An 18,617-nucleotide genomic window follows, 5' to 3' on the forward strand; every position below is an offset into this window, starting at 1 on the left:
AGGTCTTGCATGCAATAGCTCAGCAGTTCCAGCAAGTGACAGGAATGAATGATGGCTCCATATCGACCCCATGAACCACCCTATGGCCCCATGAACCACCCTATGGCCCCATGAACTACCCTATCGCCCCATGAGCCACCCTATAGCCCCATGAACCAACCTATGGCCCCATGAGCCACCCTATGGCCCCATGAGCCACCCTATGGCCCCATGAGCCACCCTATAGCCCCATGAACCAACCTATGGCCCCATGAGCCACCCTGTAACCCCATAAGCCACCCCACAGCTCGGGCTGCTGCTGCCTTTGCTCACACACAAGAATAAATAAGCATCTGCACCCAGCCTGTGCTCCTGGGCAGGACTCCCAGCACTGCCCCACACCAGGGCTGCCTGGACAAAAGGTCACTGTTCCATACATCTCTTGTGTGGTTTACCATGCACCATCTCCCATGACAAAGATTAAATGAGTCATCCTTTAGCAAGTGTTTAGCTGGCCAAACACAACCTCATGGGGCTCTCTGATTGTAACTCAAGCTACTTAAATCTGTTCTCTGTTAGGTTCCCATCAGCCGAAGGAGGTTAATTCAAAGCTTATGCTGGGGTGTAATCACACCTTTCAGAGCAGATTTGATAAAACCCAAAGTGCTCCAAGACCCCATGTAGTAAAAATGAGTTTTCATGAAGGTGCCTGCCAGCCAAGCAGCCTGTTCTTCTGAGAGAGCAGGAATCTGACTCAAAATGCACCTCTCTTAGATCATGTCTGATAATAATCCATGGGAAAAAGTTGGTATTAGCACAAGATCCAGGAGCAAAGAGTAACTTGTCCATGTCTGGGGACTGTTCTTTGAGTTTTCAGAAAGCGCCTGCTATTAAAATCCTTGTGCTGTTTATAGTCCAAAATCAACTATAATTTTAGCCTGTGACTCCAGCAGAATTTAAAAAAAAATAATAAAACCAGCACAAAAACATTTTAAAAGCAAACCAAAAGATGCTTTACTTTCATTTCTGAGTTACAAACCAGCTGAGACTGGATGGGGAGGGAACACTAATTCACCTACAGAAATAGTAAATGAGGCAGTAGCCTGCATTTCATGAGTTTTAAACATATTGGCCATGAAACTAGAGAATACAGTGTCCCAAGCATCCTGGCATTTTCCATCATCGGAAGACTCCAGCCTAACATTTAAAAATTAGAGGTTGGTGTTTGCATGGGATAATAGTTTAATCTTTTTAACAATGGAACTGCCTGCCTGGCAGCAGTGGGGAGGATTAGGTATTAAGATGCAGTTTTATGAATGGGGACAATCAGTCAGAGCTGTCAGGATTGTTTTGCTTGGATTATCAAAGTAATATCCAGAAGTGAAGGTGTTCATGGGAAACCAGATGCCAAATGCAGCAGGGCTTTGCCTTGCAGCAATTAGCAAACCAGGTGAAGATTCATTACAAAAAAACCCCTCACCATGTGCATAGACACAAAAATATTTGCAAACAGAAATAAAAAAAGGCAAAATACACTGTCCTAATGTCACTTCCAGAAAGCATCTAGTAGAGATCTCCCAGTTGTCCCAATCCCACTGGCTAGCCTAACCCATGCTGCAAGTTTGCATCTCTCCATTCAGCTCAGAGACATCACACTTGTCTGAGCACAAGCTGATCTTTCAGAACACTGAGGGGGTACAAAACCCACCCCAGCTGTACAAAAGGGATATTCTCAGCTGCCTCCATTCTCAGCACTGCAGCAGAGCTAGAAGCACACGAGCAGGTGAAGTCAGAGCACACAGGCAGACACTGTCTGTCAGCAGCACAGCAAATGGCTCCTACAATTAGGAGCACAGGCTCTGTCTGGTTCTGGCATCATTCATTTCTGATTGCTGCTGCCATACAAGATGCTGTAGGTGAAACTAAACCTGGAAAACCGTCACAATATATCACTTTTATCCCAATATCTGAAGTGAAAAGTATGCTTATACTGGAATGTGACAATTTAAGTGTTGTTCCTGTCAATCTCCAAAAGCATTTGCTGGCAAATTGAGCTGCCCAAACTTCTTTACTCCATTTGGAAATTTATGAGTAATAAAAGCAGTGTTAGATGATGAGCAGAGGAGACAGGTGATGCTGAAATGAATTACCATGTGAAGTCTTGGGGACTTCTCTCTGCCTCCTCACCCTGCAAGCTCCTGAGCCTTGTAATATTTTGATATATGTGGTCTTGTTTCAGGACAACAGAGGCAAGTGGAAACAGTAGGAAAAAATGTGGTGTCTGAGCATGTCTGTGTCTAAACAGTGTGAAACACTGGGATGGAGGCAGGGAAGAGAATAGGTTTAGATCCCTGGAGGATTCCCTGATGGGCAACCTGCAGACCCTCTCCTGCATGATGGTGGTAAGCAAACAATTCCCATTATGTGGGGGAATGACTTCTTCCCTCTCCAGTGCCTCGCTCAGAGAGCACACTGTGCTCACAGCCTGGGCACTCCCATCCCCACACGCCCTTTTTCCATGTGGGAAGCCCGAGGGCGGCCAAACAAAGGGATTCTTCACATTTCATGTACTGTAAGTGCCACAGCTACAAACGAGATGCAAACAGGACCCAGCCCCTCTCTCCTCTCCAAACCCACTCCTGCAGAGGCTCTGCCTGTGCCAGTGCAGTTGCACATCCTTTATCTTTGCAAACAGGGTCCTCAGCTCCCCATTCAGCCTGGAACATCCACCACAGGGTTTAGTTAATCATACACAGCAAGAACACAGCCCTCTTTGTCAGAGCCCCGCGGGTGTAAAAGACTCTTCAGGGAAGGGGTGGGCATCACTTGAAATTATGACACTAACGAGGGTCAAACACTCCCTGCTTCCCTTCCATTAGTCCCACTGAGGCTGTGCAGCACAGTGGAAAACCTGCATATGTCTCTGGGCACCGAGCAGGGCAGTGCCCACGCAGGGACCTTCACCGTGATGCCAGGGCTGGGCTCTGGACATGGGCAGGCTGGCAGTGGTGGCATGTGGCTGAGGACGCTGGGAGTCTGACTCCCTGTCCCAGCAAGGGACACCTGTGTGTGGCACTAGAACGCTGGGAGAGGGATATTGTCCCACCAGTCCCTCCCAGTACACTTGTCCTGGAGGGAGATGTGTGTCACCAATGCTGCAGGACTGGTTGTCACCGAAGCCTCTGGCTGTCACTGGTGCCTTGGGTGTATAAAAATCTGTGCCCACCTGTGCCTGGCAGCACCCCTCCAGCACAGAGGGGCTGGAGCAATTTGGATTTTCTAGATCTTTGGATTGCTGTTGTGAGAACTGCAGTGTTCTTTCATCCCTCACCTGGCCTCCCTTCTTTTGGGATGAGGCTTAAATCCTTCAGTAACAGTGGGGTTTGATGTAAACTCCACCAGCCTCTTCTCAACCAACTACATCATGACATCTCAGCTCCTTAGCTCAATATCTTCTTGAGAACTTAATAATTTTGCCTGCTAAAGTGCAGCAACTCAAGCAACAGTTTCTAGAAGTGCCTCCTTTGGGACTGAACCTCAAAACAGCCCAAACCACTCCACAGATGCTCCCCACATTGCTTGTGCTCAATCCCAAATCTGATGGGGAAAGCCCAAGTCACGGTGGCCTGAGGAAAAGCCAAAGTGGACATGGTGACACTGAAGCTGTGCACACACCCAAAATGGTGTTTTCTAACCCAAAAATGAGGACTGAGCTTCTGTTGGTAACTAACCACAGGCTGCCCTGTGTGGGCTGACCCACTGTCATCCCAGGACCTACAGCAGCCAGAAGAAATGTGCGTGGGCAGAATTCCTGCATCCACAACTGGCCTCAAAAATCAGATAATATCATGGGAAAATACAGGGACGACCCCTGGGGAAGCAATCCTGTATCCCCAACAGCCTCCTTGAGAGTGGCTCCAAAGCTGTCACTGCACGCAATGCCACTGGTTTGTGTAGCTGCAGTAAAATGCTGAATTGTTTGAGAGCTGAATCCCAAACACACTGCCTGGATCTGAGCAATTAGAGAGAAAAAGAAGTATATTCCACCAGCCAACTGTTTAATTGTCGAGGGTATTAAGCACAGCATGCAGCTAAGTAGCAAAGCTTTGGATTTTCAGGACAAGCCATTCTCCCTGCTCTGTTTGTTGGAAAGAATCAGAGAAATAACAGGATCACGACTCATTCCCATCAGTACCACCCCTCCTGTGGGATGAGATGGAAATGCCACTGTTCTGGGTTCAAGCTCTTTGCTGTGCTCCCAAGGGAAAGAGTGGACTTTTAAGAAATGGGCAATATTCCCACTATGGAGAGAATTCCCTTGGTAGGTTTGTCCTACCCTGTTACCATAGTTGGCTTCCTGTCAATCCCCTGAGCCCTGGGATGGGCAGAGAGAGGTTCTGGTGGTGTGGAAGAGGGCAGAGCTGAGCCCTGTGAGATCTGGGGGATCTCACACTCCTCTGGCTCTGGAAGCTCTCCAGGGAGATAATGCTGTCACTGAGCGATGAGCCCACTGGCACTGCTGACACAGCATTTCTTTTCAAATGTAAACAATTGTTTGTGGTCCAAGAAAGCATTTCACACTGCCCAGCCCCAACATTAAAAAAAACCCCTCCTCTCCCTGAGTCTTGTTTAAGAATCTCAATTTAATTTTCATTAAGTTAATGAACTTTAGTGTTTGTTATCTTCAAATTGCTTTCTGGACTGTCTTTGGAGTGTATCTTAAGTTTTCCCCTACAGATTTCATGAGCAGAAATGCAAGGTGTTTTTTTTTGAAAAATGCAAGGGGAAAAGGAAGCTAGAAGTAAAACATCTGATATTGCAAGACATGATAAAATCACGGGAGCTGGCAGAGCTGGCAGGCTGCCCTCTCCTCCTCCAGCCCTGGCCTATGTCCCTTTGTGAATTGGCCTTTGTTTGCTACAGATTCACTCTAGCGGTTTCTCACACCAGAAATTAAGCCCCATTTTATCCAAACCTAGCCCAGAGGGCCTTTGGCTCCCAGCCAGAACATACAGAGCGTTTCTTTTTATTTGCTCTTCTTTTCTCAGTCTCTCTCCCTGCAGGGTACTGTTATTATTATTTTTTTCTCTTTAAAATCTTACATTTTACTGATTAAAGTGCTTACACTCATGTTGATACATTTGTTTTGTGGCACCTCTGGGGTCATAAGGAAGCATGAATTATCCTGGATTTAAAGGGAGCTGGGAAAAGCCGAGGAGAAAACTGGATTATCAGGCATTCCTTTGGTACTGATATCAGCCTGGTGATGACTCAGGGCTCCGGGAAGGGGGGAATGACATTTGGATAAAATGGCATTTGGATAAAATGAGATGGGCTGTGATGTGGCTGTAGAGGGTGAGGGAACAGCCTGGGATCAGCAGGACCATGCCAGAGGATTCTCTCCATCACCCTCTTCCCAAGGGCAGGCAGGAACTCCAAGCTGTTCTGCTGCTGCCCTGAGGATTGAGGAAACACCAGGTGAGGAATCTCCACGTGGAGATTGACTGAGCAAAGCTACATCTGCCCTCTCAGCTGGGTATAAATGTGAGTGGCTTCAAAGTGGGGTGAAAATCTGCACCTGAGAGACAACAAATTCTGCCCCTCAGCCAAATGTGTAGGTCTGTGAGCAGAGACCTTTCTGGGCATCTCACAGAGGCTGCCACCTTCCCGATTCCCAAGGTTTGGGGGAAGCAGTGCCAGCAGAGTCAGGAGCATCTCAGAAGTCCCTGTCCCCTGCACACATCAGTGCCCCTCGGAGATGCCAGCGCCTTGCTCTGCCTCTGCCCTGTCTTTCTGCTCTGGTTGGTCTCAGAGGACATAAGACACAGGGTGAAATCTCTAATGGGGGAGAATGACCAGAATCAAATGGGGAAATATTAGAGGATTGTATGACAAAATAGGTTTTCTTGATATCTTACAGGTTTTCCTTGCCATCCTTCTCTTACCTGCTCAGTTCCTTCTTCATGTCTAGTTTCCATTTCCACCTTCAAATTCTCTTTCCTGATCCTACAGATCTGACTGTGTGCAGGCTGTTTCCAACAGATAATTAGTCCCACCTAACCCTAACTAAGCCTTTTCTCTTCCTTCTGTCCCAACTGTGAAATGAGAACTTGTGCAATTGTCTGGTTTTCCCCCCCTAAGGGCTGTCTGCCTTCATCTGATGAGACCAGGACCCTGTAAACATTTGCTGAAAAGCATGGAAAAAATAACTGCATTTTCAAAGACCTCATCAGGTTAGAGAACAATGTCTTTATCCAAATCTGGAGTCGACTGTCTTCTTAAATTCAATTTAAACTGAAATAAGATCCATTCCTCCCTCGTTCCCTATGCAAAAGTCAGCTGTAATCACAGGACACTCAGTCTTGCACAGGCTGGAGACCAGAATGTGCCTCTGACACGAGTACTGGGCAATTTATCACAGGAGATTACACTCGAGGGTGCTCATGTGACTGGGATTTAACAGTCAATTAAATAACACCAACACTTCTAACAAAGGAGCTGGGATTAAGGAAGGGCTCCAAAATTACTCCTTTTCCTTCCCGGCTCTGATGCCAACCTTGGGAATCTCGCCGTTATTAACCCAGATGTTCAATTAAAGCCGACCGGAACAAATAAAATTGTTCTGAAAAGTCACGACAATGGGAGTCAGACGGTCAGGTCTGCCCCCGAGGCACTTTGTAGGAAGCTGTCCCGTGTCTTGGACTTCACCAAAAGGATCCCAGCCATGTGCTTAGTGCAAGTGATTACGCTGCTGCTGCTGCTGAGGTCATTTCTAAGGAGCAGACAGGGAAGCACTGCTTCTTTTCAGGATTAACCAGTCCCAGACAGGGCAGAGGAACACGGGGCTGCTGGTTCAAAAGGACACATCCAGCTGCCCACGCATTTACAAAGAACACGTGGCAGTGCAGTGCTTGCACAGTGATCTCAATGTCTGGGCCCCACAGAGCGTGTAAATACACAAAACCTCTCCCTTCCCCATCTCTTCCAGCAGGCAGCAGTGCCTCCCTCCAGATCTCAGTGCAGCTTTCCTTGAAATTCCCCCCAAGTCATGACCACTGAGCATTTCAGTCTTGCCAGATGCTCACTCCTTCCTCTCCCACTGCTCCTCAGGGCTGTTCTTTGCTAATCCCACTTTGTACTCTGATACATAAAAGGACACAGCTTTTGTGACCCAAGTTTCCTCACCACACAAGTCAGGAAGGGGCTGTGACACTCTTGTGAAGGTAGCCAAGATGCTGAACGTTTTCACATGGCACAAAAAACAACCTTCCCCATTCCATACCCCCACTTACCCTGCAGGATGCCAGAGAGATTTCATGGATTTTCTTGGCTGACACCAAATCCCACAGGGTCATCTCTCTGTCTCTTTCCAGCTTGTGGGGTAAGTCCAGAGTTTTGTTTTATAGGTTCCTCCAAGTCATCACAGTTGTTCTCAGTATCCTGTTCTGGACAATTCCTCCCAGCACTGTATGACATGGTGTTTTCCTAAAAGAGTATTTTATGAGGTCACTTCATCATCTGGTCTTTGTTCTGCAAGGTCATTCAGAAGTCACAACACTGGAGACAAAATCCCCAGATGCTCTTTTCAGTGTATTGGAAACTACCGGGCTGTTTGCTGGAAGAGACAAAATGTGGCTGAAATAAAACCCACGGATTTTCCCCTAATAGAGCTTCTAGAATAATATCAAGGTCGTGACTCCTTCTCACTCCTCATAATTGCTGCTGCACATCCCTAAAAGGGGTGGCTGACCACAATACAAATATTGTTTTTTTCAAGCTGCAAGAAGGAGGTGTTGAAAAATCACTTGGAGCACACAAGTGTCACCCTTATGTTTTACTTGGGACCAACTCTTTGAGAGAGATGCTCATCTTCTCACATCTGCATCATGCCTTAACAGCAAATCCATACCTTTCCATGACAAAGCTGTGGGATTTTTTTTTCCCAAACAGTAAATATATATTTTCTCCCTTGTTTTTATTAGGCCATAGTACCTGAAACCCACAAAATGCTTGAGGTAAAACTAGATTTAAGAGACATTAAGTTACCATGGTGTGGCCTTGTGTTCTTCTCTTCAAATAATCTTCATCTGCAGTGGCAGTGATGACACCAGAAAGGTGACAGTGACCAGAGAAGCTGTTATTATCCATGTGCTTGTGCTTCACAAAGGGTGGGGCTATCAGGTGTCTATTTACAAGTCCCAGGAGAGACAACAACTCTGTGTCTTAATGAAGACTTCATATTCCACCAGACACTTGAAAACCAGACCCCAAAGCCAACATTTAAACAAGCTCCCTACTTCTGGCATGTTGTTTTTGCCAATATTTGCTACTTTAATCACAAGTGACAGCAAACAGTAATTTGGTCTGTTTATTACGACAGCAATATATTTTGCTCCTTCTAAGGCCACGCAGATATTCAGAATTAGGAGCCCCACAAACATTTTCCAGGAAGCAGTGACTTTTGGGAACCTGAAGGATAGAATGGAAATTGTTGATCGGAACAAGCAGCTGTAGATCCCTTGAGGGGACACACAAAGCAGCACGGGATGCTGCTGACACTGTTTAAATTGGGTGGATTTATGAGCTTTTCTGATAAGAACTGCTATCTGGGGCTGGAATCAGTCACCGCCCCCCTTTGCTGGAATTTCTCCTGGTTTGTTCTGTTCCCAACTCGGAACACTTCTGGAGAGTGTCGTGGTTGTCTCTTGCAAATTCATGAAGATGGGAATCTAAGGCTAATGGTATCCTGTGAATTTGCATTAAAGGCTGCACTGACCTTAGAGATCAGGAAGTCTCTAGGCTGGACCAGAGCAGGAGGAGCAGACAGGGCAGTTCCAGCTTTGTGCCTTGCAGTGGGCTGACAGTGACCAGTCCTTGGTGGGATTCACTCTCCTGGGTGCCAGCTGCTGATACCAGAAAGGAGTGACAGAGCAGGCTCCCCATGAGCACTGCATTTTGCATTTCAGAGTCTCCAGATACCAGAGGCATTATCTCAAGCTGCAGAGCATTGTAAATCAGAGTAATTCTTTCCAGCAGTCAGCTTTGATACTGCCCTCCCTCTCATTACCCACTCCTTAAAGGAAGCAAGAACACTCTAAGGGTCCTACCCCCATAAATGTTCCTGGATTCAAAGAGACAAAATTTACACTGTTTTATTTGCACATCCAGAAAATTGGTGGTGTAAACCTCCCCAGCTGGATAGAGGATAAAACCAGGGGTTAAAATGGTAAATTAGCACACTTGCCTCTGGCTCAACTCTACTGAGTTCACTGCAGATCTCCTTTAAAGTTTATCCTCCTTGTATAAGTTATTTAGAGAACTATGCCACCTCATACTGCAGTTTCTGAGCACTCCTTATATTGATTTAAAGCCTCCTACTTTTTAAAATCACATTCATTTGAGAGATGGGTAAATTCTAGTATAGGATGTAGCAGTTGACAGGTCTTGCTCAAAAGAAATGTCACTGCTGGAAGCAGAAACTCAGTACCAGTGCTGTAGTTTTTTGGAATGCCTGTGATGCACATTTAAGGGGAAGCACACCAAGAGGAGTTTGCTGCTCTGCAGAAACAAACAGAACTTTTTTTCTCTTTCTTTTTAAAGGCACTGAAAGCAGTGAAGGCTGAGTAACAGAGCAGGCATGAGCCACAAGGTGTCTGACAAAGTGATACAGTTTGAGATTTTTACGTAACCATATGGAAAGCTGTGACATGGGTGTGAGACTTTCCTGGATATTTAAAGTTTTCAGGGAATTATGACTTGCAGCAGTGAGTCAGCACTGCTTGAACTGAGGCAAGGATTAACCTTCCTATCAGGACAGTCTCAAACAAGCTTGGAAAACCAAAACCACAGAGATAGGTGATTTTGGGAAACAAAAGATCAACACCTGGGGCCTTAAGACCAAAGCAGATCTGTTATCAGCCATTCAGCCAAGATCAGAAGTGAGCACTGGCCACAGTGTCACTGGCAGACAGGTACCCTGCCACCTGTCCCACACCTGCAAAGCCTCCTGTTCCCTAGACAAGCCCAGCACTAGGGAGAAGGTCAGAAAAATCATATAAAATTGCCTGCCTTTAACCTGAAAGGGGTTTATCCCTGCTGTGGTCACACTTGGATCACTCATCAAGAAGATGACTGCAGAGATGTCAATTCCTTCAGTAATCAAAAGCCCCAAAGCTGGGCACAGTTATCTTCTGCAGAGGATGCAGGCTCTCCAAAGGCAGTGCTGCATTCCCAGATAGATGAGCTCTGTGCACAAAGATCAAGCTTCCTCTCAGGTAATATACATCACAGCCTGAAAGCTGCTTCCTCAACCTCCCTTTGTAGTCCATGATTTAATCAGCACCAGCTGGGATTAGCTTCCTTTTATTGACTCATTTTTGGGTACAGGAGGTCTTAGATGCTCAGATTTTGGTCAGCCTGCCTGGAAACTCCTCCAAGATTGGCATTACCAGCTGGGATGAGTTCCAGGCACTTGAGAGCAGACACAGGACAGGAGCAAAAGTGACTCCTCAGCAGACACTGAACTGAGCTGCAACACCAACTTTTTAAGGTTATTTTCTCAGCATAGCTGGCTTGGGGGCTGTACTGTCACACATCCATGCTTGGCTGAGTGATCCAGCACAAATGACCCCATTTTCCCAGGAATGCAGAGGGAGTTTGCTTCGAGCATGACTCCATTGGCCAGAACAGAAATCAGGTATGTAAATCCCTTTCTTTTAGCCTCAAACTGGTCAAAGGGAGAATTAAATCCCCAGCCTTTCTAGCCCTTGTAGGGGAAAAGAGCTGAATGAAGCAGGGACAAGCAGCAAGTAATGATCTCTGCCACCTCCCCTGCGCACTGCCCAATTTATTTTGAAGTGCTATTTTTGTTCAGCCTCAGACATTTGAAACATTTTGCCTGGAGCATGAAATATCACATTTCCCAGCTCGATGAGCAAACCACGCAGAGTTGTGCTAAACACTTTATGAAAATGCTGTTCTGTGAAATAAAACCTATTGTATTTTGGCGTTTGTGCTCAACCTGACTTACCTGACAGGCAATGCAGCTCATGGGAAGGAGACAGCCTGAGTGACTTCACACCAGGGCACCAGTGCAGTGTATTTTGGTATTGATGGATGGATCAAAGTGCTTGTCTGGACTCTGGTGCCCTGTAAAAACAGCAAAAAGATTGTTGTATTTAGAGCCAGATAAGCAACACCTTAATTTTGATGAATGTAGTGTGTCCCAGCACACAGTTTATAACTGGCTCACCAAACTGCAAGTGTGCCTCTTTCTTCCATCCCTGCAGGAAGCCCCAGTCAACACCCCAAAAGCTGAGGATTGTTCTCCATCCTCTTGGAAGAGCACCTGAATTAACAGATAATGTATGTACAACTCTGGGGCTCCCACGATCTGCAGTCTAATCCTGGTGCTACCAATGCAGTTCTGTTTTAATAAGCAACACATGGATTTTCCTGTTTTGCTCATGATGGTAACTGGTAAGTGACCTCCCTGCTGTCACCCATGTCCTTTTCCACCCTGTTTTCTGCCCTGTTGTGCAGGGGGAATGGGGAGCAGCAGGGTGGGCACTGGCAGCTGGCCATGGTCAGCCCCAGGACTGCAAACTGCAGCCAAAGGGGCCTCAGCAGAACAGGCACATACCTGCTCTTCTCCATGGTCCCAGTCCTGCAGGAATAAACCATGGAACAGGATTTGTTAACAAATTTGTTAAGTTTGCCTAACATGCTCAGGCGTGTACATTGCAAAATACACTTGGTTCAGCCTGGTCACAGTAGTTTTACTATCAGCTATCTGAAAATAGGTGTTAAAATAATACCTTTTTCATTATAATTTATTTTAAAAAAAATCCTGCATTGACCTGATCATTTGTTCTTAATTCTTAATATCTCAGTACCTGCAGTTCCTGTTGAAGATTTAGCCAAGCAGAACTCCTGTGTGATATTAAACAATAGTGTTTCCCAGCAGGAAAAAAAAAGGGCTTAATTAGTTTTCTTGGATTTTTTCCATGGCTGATTAGTCCAACATACATACAGGGAAACTGCCTCCCTAGGGATGCCTCAACACAAACAGCCATAAATGAATTAACTAAAATCAAAACCTCCCTTAACCTGCTCAAAGTAATATTTGCAGCAGAGGTGTATTTACCTCTGTGTATCACTCAGAGTGACAGCAATTGAACAAAACAGGAGCTGGGAATAGACAGCTCTCCATAACACCCAACTGGAAAACAAAACTGGAAAACAAAACAAAACAAATCCAGTGGAACTAGATTATCTCAGTCCTCCAGGCAGGCTTTCAGCAGCCTCCAGCATCAGCATGTGCTTTGGGAAAATAAATGATATTCCACACAGCTGTCCCAGGTTCCCTTCTGCAGGGAGCACTGGGAGAACAGCTCTGCTCCAAAAACTCTTTTGGTGTCTGGACACACATGGAGTCAGAGGACACTCCTGGCGTTTTTCCCCTCCCCTGAGTCAGCCTCCTCCGTGCAGTGAGCCGCAGCAGTGCCAGGGAGCATTTCTGCCTCTCGTCCCCTCCCAGCCCTGGCAGGCTCTGTTAGGCTCCTGGAGCAGGGGTGATGTTATCAGAGCTGTTATCTCTATGCCCACGGTGACAGGAGCAGCATTGACCTCCTCACCCCGGGGCTCTGATCACAACAGGCTCACAGCTGAGACCCACTAAAGCAGCAGCTTTGCAGCACCGTGTAGTTCATTAGAAGAATGTCAAGGCTTAAAATGAAAAAATCAGGATTATGAGACATCCACAAGCTCCTACCAAAGCCCCCAGGTGTTGCCAGGAGTTTCAGGCTCTTGTCTGAGCAGCAAAAATTTGACCAAAGACACTAAAATAGCCCCAGTTAGATCAGATGTCTTTAGGATGCCACTGCCAAGTCCTCGTAAGTAACAGCAAAGAATTTCACGACTTGGTGCAATGTAACCATGTAAGGGCAACTCTGTCCATCTTGTACAGTACAAGTACAGTTCATTCCCTTTCATGGCTCTCGAACATCTGAACTATTCTTGTTCCAGGAAAACAAAGAACATTTTACATCACAATACTAGAAAATGCAACTGAAAGTGGGGTTTTTAAAGGGACACGTCTTCCCTTGATCAGATGCTGCAGAAGTTTTTGTAGGACTCACGTGCAGTCTTGCTGGTGATGATGGTGTGGACTTCAGGAAGCCTTTAGCACAGCACTAATCCACTCCCAACTGAACTGTTTTAGGATGTGGCACCATTAACATTTCTTATTTTGACAAGAAATTAATGAAAGAATAACTACTTTCAATTTTTTAAAATTCCAAAACCCAAATGGCAACCATCAGTATTACAAAGCGCAGAACATTTTAAATTACAACATAATCCTTAAATACTTAAACCAGAAGTGTAAATTTGGGTCAGCTGAGCACTAATGGGGTTGTACTGCTTAAAAAGACATCTGAGAGACCTCAAGTTCATCTTGAACTTTTGAGCTGTCAGTTCACTGTGCCTTATGAAGGAATTCCAATGAAATCCACATGGATGAACAGAGTCTCAGGGGATTAGGAACAAGTCAACAATATTTAAAATCTTTGGTAAACCAGGCATTTATCAGCAGTAAACAGTTAAGGGTTTTATTTAAAGCTCTACCCTAATGCCAAGGCAGAAGCAGCTAATTTAAGATATGTCAGAAAAAAACATCAAATCCAATTAAAATTTATCTCCTCTTACTGTGTACAAAGGAAAGTAATAAGGATTGGACATAAGCCAAGCTGAAATCTCTCCAGTTTGGAGGCTGTATTTGTCTTTCCAGAAACTGTTTTCACAGATTTATCTGCTGGAAAAATGAATTATTTCTAGGAGAATCACAACTAACACGGGCATCTCCCCTCCCCCTTTTTTAATGCATCTTTCGTGGTTAACTTGGATGTCAGAAGAAAATAGCTCAAAAATAAAGTATGGATTAAACTTTATCCCCATTTTAGTATTTTAAAGATTTCTCTCATGTGCTTTGTGTATTAAGTTCAACATGAATTCAACATGAACCATTTTCTGGTATTTTTAGCTGAGTCCCTCCCTACTTGCAACATGCAGTTTATCTTTTAAAAGTTCTTTCAGCTCAAAGTAGTAGTAAATTCAAGTGTTATCAGTGGGAAGAGAGACTGTGCAGCCAAAGATGGTTCAGGTTATGGCTCTGCTAAAAAGGGCTTAGAGCTTGCTGAGTTCTGACTTCTCTGCTGAAACTGCTCCTGAAATAAATAAAGTTTTAGTTGTGTACTTCATTGTATCTGTGCAGGAGCTTACACTCTAAATCTTAATTTACTTTATGAATTGAGAAAAAATTACTCAATTAAAAAAAAAAAACCACACCACACTTAACTACACATTAACATGGCCTGCTCTGCTAATACTCAATAGGTATCTATGGTGCCAAAACATGATCCTCCAAACCAATATGCTGCACTTTGATATGTCTGAGAAGTAAGAAAAATACAGATAAGGGGAAAGATACTAAACTTGGGTAGTTCAGCCATTCTCCTTAGTGCAGAGGCAAGAGCATCCCTGTTCCAGGCTGTCCTGGGAGAGGCCTGAGCTTTGTTTCCCACACCCACATGCATCCCCAGTAACTTGCAAACAAGTCAGAAATAAAGCACATGGTAAATCCCTCTCAATGGGGACAGTTTGCAGCATAAACAGGAAAGGATCACCAAACAGCCTCTATCACTTGGAAGAACTCTGGGAGGGCCTAGGATGAGATCTGAGTATGGACAACTGCAAATGTTAACCCAGAGATGATCACAGCAGGGAACAGTGAAATCTGGAGAGAACCTCTGAGTAATGCTAGAGAACATGCAGATCAGGATACACCACCAGGACAGTCCCTGGGTAGCTGTGGCTATTATGAAACTGGGAACATGCAGCTGACAATGGAAATTTTACATACAAGTCATATCATATTACCTTATTTTAAACCCAAACCTATATATGACATTATATTTAAGTGAATTTTTAAGTCTTTTAAGACTAACCCACCCATGTTTATGACTTGAACAAGACACAGCACAATACAGGTTTGAACTGTTTATTTCACATGGTCCATACAGAAGTTTCTTCAGTTAAAAATTCCTAGAAGAAAATGAAATAAACATTGTTACAAATCTTTGTATCTTTGACCAACTATGTAATCATCCTATAAATACAATGTACACACTGTCATCCTAAAAGCTGGATTTGGGAATGGAAGCTCCCCCTGCAAGAATTAGAGCACAAGATAAACATACGTACTTGGAAACAATTCCATCATTTTTTGCCAGACGCAAAATGGAGTCATCTGATTCACCCTGTAAAAAGAGAAAAGAAAATATTCTGAAGTGTCCAAATAACTGCTGACACACATGGAAGAGAGGCAGCTGCAGCAGTTAATTCAGATTAGTGTTTTCAAAATAAACTATTAATTCCCAGTCATCCTTAAGGGTAAGAAATAGCTTTAACTGGATAAAAATATGCATTTGCATTAACAACATATATTTATGGGTAGGTGGACTTGTGATGAACTCCTCACACTATCTTTAAGTCACAGTAGTATCATCTCCAGTAATTATAAACAACAGATAAAAGTCAAGATTAGTACCTTGGTACATCCTTGAAAGAAAGAAAAAAATCACTTACATCCTTTACTTTTTAAAAAAATATAAACATTTCCAGAAAAAATTGATTATTCCAAGTAATCTAAAAACTTTGCCCACTGAAGCTGTGGCTGCCCCTGGATCCCTGGAAGTGTCCAAGGCCAGGCTGGACAGGGCTTGGAGCATCCTAGGACAGTGGAAGGTGTCCCTGCCCATGGCAGGGGGTGGAACTGGATGATCTTTAAGGTCCCTTCCAACCCAAACCTTTCTGTGGTTCTACGAATTCGTTCACATCTTCACTCTGCCTTCATTATCCCCAAAAACCACTGTGAAAACACAGTTCACACTGTGTTTTCAAGGCCAGATACACATCTGATTAGCAACTAAAGATCAGAAAAAGCAGCACAGTAGTCCTGCAGGTCAGGAGGGCACTCACCATCCTCCGGATTGGACCACAGATGGCGTAAGTCTTGAACTGGCCGTTCACTCTGCCTGTCACTTTGTCAACCTGCAATCACAGCAAACGTGCTGCACACAGATTCTTACAAAGTTTGATGCTCTTACATCACACTTGCCAAGCACCAAAAGATAAAAACTGCAGCAAAATACAGTGTTGAAAAAATAAACTAGAAAATCTCAATGCAAATACTGAAGTTAGTCAACTACAATAATCTTGGCACAGCAAATTTACAGTTTATTACATAGTGCAGCTGTAAAATTTAGTGGATCACACAGAAATGCTACAAGAAAAAACTATTTGAGCTCTGAACAAATGGAAAAATTCAATGTAAAGCCAACTTCTGGATTTTCCTGCCTTTACTATTTGTGTTTTTTTTAACTAAGGTCGTATCATGGAAAACTGAACTGAAGGGGGAAGAGGACAGACTTGTTACATGGGTAGGAAAATGTCCAAGGTGAGACACAAATTGTCTCAATTTCTCAAGCTGCTGAGAAATTTAACATGAAAAAAAAAGACTAAACAATATAAATAATGAAATTTAACAGTGTAGTGAATACTGTAATACCAAGTGGGTTTGTTTCCATGTTCTGCTAATTTCTGATCCTTTGAAACAGGGATCACTGAAGGAATGAAATGTGAGGAAGAAGAAAAGTATTTGCCTTAACAATTACAGGAAATCACAATCAGGGCAGTTTTTTAACTTTTTTTTTTTAATCAGATAACTCAAGAGAATCAGTTTTTTAAAAGATATGGGAATGTGGCCTTGTGGTCTCCCATTCAAGAACCAAATCAAGCTCTACAGTTCACAAGCCACAGGAACATTGTGTCCACAAAATTCCTGCCAGTTGAACACTAATAAACAAACAGGAAAACAACTCCAGACCATGCCAAAAGGAGCTTAAATTAACTGGAACCCAGTGCATTAACTGGGATCCTGCAGGAGTTGAGGTCTGCTGTGGTTTTCTTTACTAATTTACTGAAGATGCATCACAAGCTGTTTAGTTCCGTAACTTTTATCAAAAGTTTAAAGGTTTAGCTCTTTCATCCCATACTCTGCTAATAAACTTACCTCAGAAATATTTATCTGAATGGAAGCATGATCCTTAGCACCAATGATTCGGTTGCTAGCAGAGCTAAGCAATAAAAAGATACATTTAAACAAAAGGAGTTCAGGCAGTGACAAGGACAAAAAAAGTCTACAATCCAGTTAAAACTACACAAGACAGTAACAGTTTAGGCTTTCAGTACTTAGAAAATTAAAATGCAGTTTTACGTACATTTAAATGAAACTTTCACTTGGCAGCATCATGCTAAGTTGCCAACTATCCCAAACCAGTGTAAAGTTGACAGTTTTGGAACACCAAGTGCAAAGTGTTCTCCTCAACTTTAGTCCTTCCTTCACATAAGGCACTTAAAAATACAGAAACTGACAGAAAACTTTTTTTTTCCTCCCTCCCACAGTTACTTGCTGCTACAGAAAGCCCCTTTGCCCAGGCTGCACTGGCCCGGCCCCTCGGGTCTTTGCTCACCATTTCCGAGGGACATAAAGGTCCACGAATTCCCCAGCGTCGTTCTGCATCTCGTCCGAGTCCCTGCAGAGGCACTAAGCAAAAACACCTGGAAAAATCATGGAATATCGCGAGTTGGAAGAGATCCACAAGGACCAGCGAGTCCAACCCCTGGCCCTGCACAGACCCCACAACAATCCCACCCTGTGCTGAGAGCGTTGTTTGAACACTCTTGGAGCTCTGGCAGCCTTGGGGCCGTGCCCATGCCCTGGGGAGCCTGCTCAGTGCCGGACCAACCTCTGAGGGAAGAACCTTTTCCCGATATCCAGCCTAACCCTCCCCGACACAGCCCCAGCCCTTCCTCGGGCCCTGTCGCTGACCAGAGAGCAGAGCTGCCCCGCCGGGAAACGATGTGGGAGTCCGGCCTGGCCCGGGCGCCGTGCCCTGGAGCCACCCCCGCCACCCCGGCATCGCTCCCGGAGCTCCGCCGCCACCGGCCGCACTGCCCCCGACCCCGCCATCGCTCCCAACGGCCCCGCACCGCTCCCGCACCGCTCCCATCGCTCCCGCACCGCTCCCATCGCTCCCGCACCGCTCCCAGCCCCGCTCCCATCGCTCCCATCGCTCCCGCACCGCTCCCATCGCTCCCGCCGGGCCCGCACCGCTCCCATCGCTCCCGCACCGCTCCCAGCCCCGCCGCCATCGCTCCCGCACCGCTCCCATCGCTCCCGCACCGCTCCCATCGCTCCCATCGCTCCCAGCCCCGCTCCCATCGCTCCCATCGCTCCCGCACCGCTCCCAGCCCCGCCGCCATCGCTCCCACCTCACGCGCGGCCGGGCGGAAAGGAAAGGGCGGGATCGGAATCGGAAATACGCCACAGGCCCGAGTGGGCTTCCTGGCGGGCCGTGTGACGTCACGCCGCGGCCATGGCGGCCCCGGCAGGCAGAGCGGAGCCAGAGCAGCTCCGGCCCGGCGGATCTTGAGCCCCGCAGGGTCTCACCGGCGCCTCCAGCACCGCTCGGAACGCGGGCCCCGGCGCGGGAGAGGGGAAGGGGGCGGGATGCATC

General features: G+C 45.6%; 1 protein-coding gene and 1 long non-coding RNA gene across 3 annotated transcripts in view; both read right to left on the minus strand.

The window, feature by feature from the left end:
* The window catches only part of LOC146428592 (uncharacterized), a 29,497-nt gene extending 14,507 nt beyond the window's left edge, over window positions 1-14,990 (minus strand). The window contains exons 1-3 of one of the 2 annotated variants that reach the window (XR_014856043.1): window positions 11,231-14,990; window positions 11,009-11,127; window positions 7,272-7,594 (exon numbers count right to left, since the gene is read on the minus strand). This is a non-coding gene — a long non-coding RNA (uncharacterized LOC146428592). The other variant, XR_014856042.1, reaches the window with a different exon arrangement.
* Window positions 14,991-15,021: 31 nt separating this feature from the next.
* Window positions 15,022-18,466, minus strand: RPS21 (ribosomal protein S21). Its single transcript, XM_085079461.1, is given in 7 exon segments — window positions 15,022-15,081; window positions 15,241-15,257; window positions 15,260-15,296; window positions 16,018-16,089; window positions 17,111-17,174; window positions 17,571-17,658; window positions 18,373-18,466. Coding segments are annotated over 6 exon segments (279 nt in total). The 5' UTR covers window positions 17,621-17,658; window positions 18,373-18,466; the 3' UTR covers window positions 15,022-15,042.
* Between the last annotated feature and the right edge of the window lie 151 nt (window positions 18,467-18,617).

This window comes from Lichenostomus cassidix, chromosome 20 (genome assembly GCF_008360975.1).
Source record: "Lichenostomus cassidix isolate B80296 chromosome 20, HeHo_3.0, whole genome shotgun sequence".
Taxonomy (NCBI): domain Eukaryota; kingdom Metazoa; phylum Chordata; class Aves; order Passeriformes; family Meliphagidae; genus Lichenostomus; species Lichenostomus cassidix.